Genomic DNA, 2,164 nt, shown 5'->3' on the forward strand with positions numbered 1-2,164 from the left:
TTGTTGCTGCTTGTTTAGTTTTCTAATTGGACTTTCTACCTTGAATACCTGGGGCTTAAGCTTCCACCTCGCAGATCCGGGGGACAGAATTTGAAGGCAGCAATTGCTGGAATCAAAAGTGCTGCTGAGGCCGCAGACTGAGACACCGTTGCTTCTCACAGACCTTGGGGCTTCTCTGCACACAGCGCTCTCCCTGGGAGCAGGGGCTTGGGAGGGGGCGACGTCTGGAAGCCTTGGGCGCAGCAGAAAAGTTCCAGGAAAAGTAGCAAGTTATCTTAGGCGATGGTTCCAGGGGCTGGGGGAGCAGGCTACATGGAGTGGGTCCTACAACCCCTACTCGCCGGCTACACCTTCAGCATCATCGGCGGCAGAACTTGCACTTGATAATCTTCTTAAACGCGTTTTGAAAGTCCTTGTTGAAGTAGGCATAAATGACAGGGTTGAGCAGAGAGTTGGAGTAGCCCAGCCAGTTGATGATGGCGCCCAACAGCGTGGGCATGTGGCAGCTGCTCTCGCAGAAGGGCAGGACCAGGGCCACTATGAAGAAGGGCAGCCAGCAGAGGATAAACGTGCCCATGATGATGCCCAGTGTCTTCACCGTCTTCCTCTCACGGGCCAGGGCCATTTTGCGCTTGGCTTCGGCATTGCGCTCATTTTTCCGCTCAAAGGAGGCAGGGGCACCGGCGGCGGCACCCGCCTCGCTAGGAAGCGGCAGGTGCTCCTTGGAGTTGCCCACCCGGTGCACCTCGATCACCTCCAGGGCGGCGCCATCGTCGCCCTGTCTCACCGCGCCGTTGGCGCACGCAAGCCCCACACCCTTGTTCTCCACGCCCTGCCTCCAGTCTCTGCTCCCTGGCTCTCCGTTCACGCTCTTTCTGGGTTGTGGGGCCGGCGAAGCTCCAAAACGGGTGTCTGCGCCTTTCTTCTCCACCTTCTTGACAGTTTTGCGGATGCGGAAGCGCGCGGCGCGAAAGATGCGCCCGTAGAGGACCAGCATGAGCAGCAGCGGGATATAGAAAGCGCCGAAAGTGGAGTAGATGGTGTAGCCGTGGTCCTTGCTGATGGTGCACGCGTCAGGGTCGGAGCGGTCTTCCGGGGTGCGCCAGCCCAGCATGGGCGGGATGGAGATGAGGAAGCCAATGAGCCAAGTGAGCGAGATGAGCGCGGCGGCACGCCGGGGCGTCCTCTTGTTCACGTAGTCGATGGGGTCCGTGATGGCCCAGTACCTGTCCAGTGCGATGGCGCACAGGTGCAGGATGGATGAAGTGCAGCACAGCACGTCGAGGGCGATGAACAGGTCGCAGGTGACCTGGCCCAGAGTCCACTTGTTGAGCACCTGGTACAGCGCGGCCATGGGGAGCACCAGCACGGACACCATGAGGTCGGTGACCGCCAGAGAGCCGATGAGATAGTTGGCCACGTTCTGGAGGGAGCGCTCCAGGGCGATGGCAGCCACCACGCACGCATTGCCCAGCACCGCGCAGAAGATGAGCGTGCCCAGCAGCAGGGAGGTGATTACTTGGTAGCTGAAGGTCACGTCGGAGATGCCAGTGGCGTTGCCGCCTGTCCCGAGGGGACCCTGGGACGACGTCGTGTTGTTGCCCCGGCCGGGACTGAGCACATCCATGCCTGCCTGCGCGCCCGGCGGGGGGAGGGGGAGGGGAGACGGAGCCGCGAGAGGATCCCCCTCGCCCCTCCCCCGGGGGTCTTCCGCCCCTTCTCCCGGGGAGCTTCCGAGGAAGGGGAGGCAGGGACTCCGGCGGGAAGTTCTTACTGCTCTGGCGAAGGCATCTCTCAGTAGCAGCTTGCAGGCGCTCGGTGCGCTCCCGCGGTCCAGGGCGCTCAGAGGCTCCAGCGGGGCAACTGGAGTTGGCCCGAGAGCAGCTGCGGAATCTGCGGGCGGCGCAGAGGTGGCTTGGGCGTCAGTCTCTCGCTGTCCATTTTACTTTGTCGCTGCCCAACTGGCTGCCGGAGCCGGAGTCTCCCCACTAGCAAACAGTCTCCAATCCCAGAAGTATCTGGAATAGAGGAGCCCCATCGTCCCAGGCGCTGGCTCTGTGACCCTCCCTCCTGCGTCCCTCTCTGCCTCCCTCTCACTCTCTCCTCCCTTCTCTTCTGGGTCCCTTCAGCCTCCTCCTCCTCCCTTCTCCCCGCTACCTTCCTT

At 62.0% G+C, this 2,164-nt stretch overlaps 1 protein-coding gene across 1 annotated transcript; it reads right to left on the reverse strand.

Moving 5' to 3' along the window:
• Window positions 1-358: 358 nt before the first annotated feature.
• On the reverse strand, window positions 359-1,627 carry HTR1A (5-hydroxytryptamine receptor 1A). Its single transcript, NM_001198935.1, is given in 1 exon segment — window positions 359-1,627. A coding segment is annotated over 1 exon segment (1,269 nt).
• Between the last annotated feature and the right edge of the window lie 537 nt (window positions 1,628-2,164).

Source organism: Oryctolagus cuniculus, chromosome 14 (assembly GCF_964237555.1).
Source record: "Oryctolagus cuniculus chromosome 14, mOryCun1.1, whole genome shotgun sequence".
NCBI classification, from domain to species: domain Eukaryota; kingdom Metazoa; phylum Chordata; class Mammalia; order Lagomorpha; family Leporidae; genus Oryctolagus; species Oryctolagus cuniculus.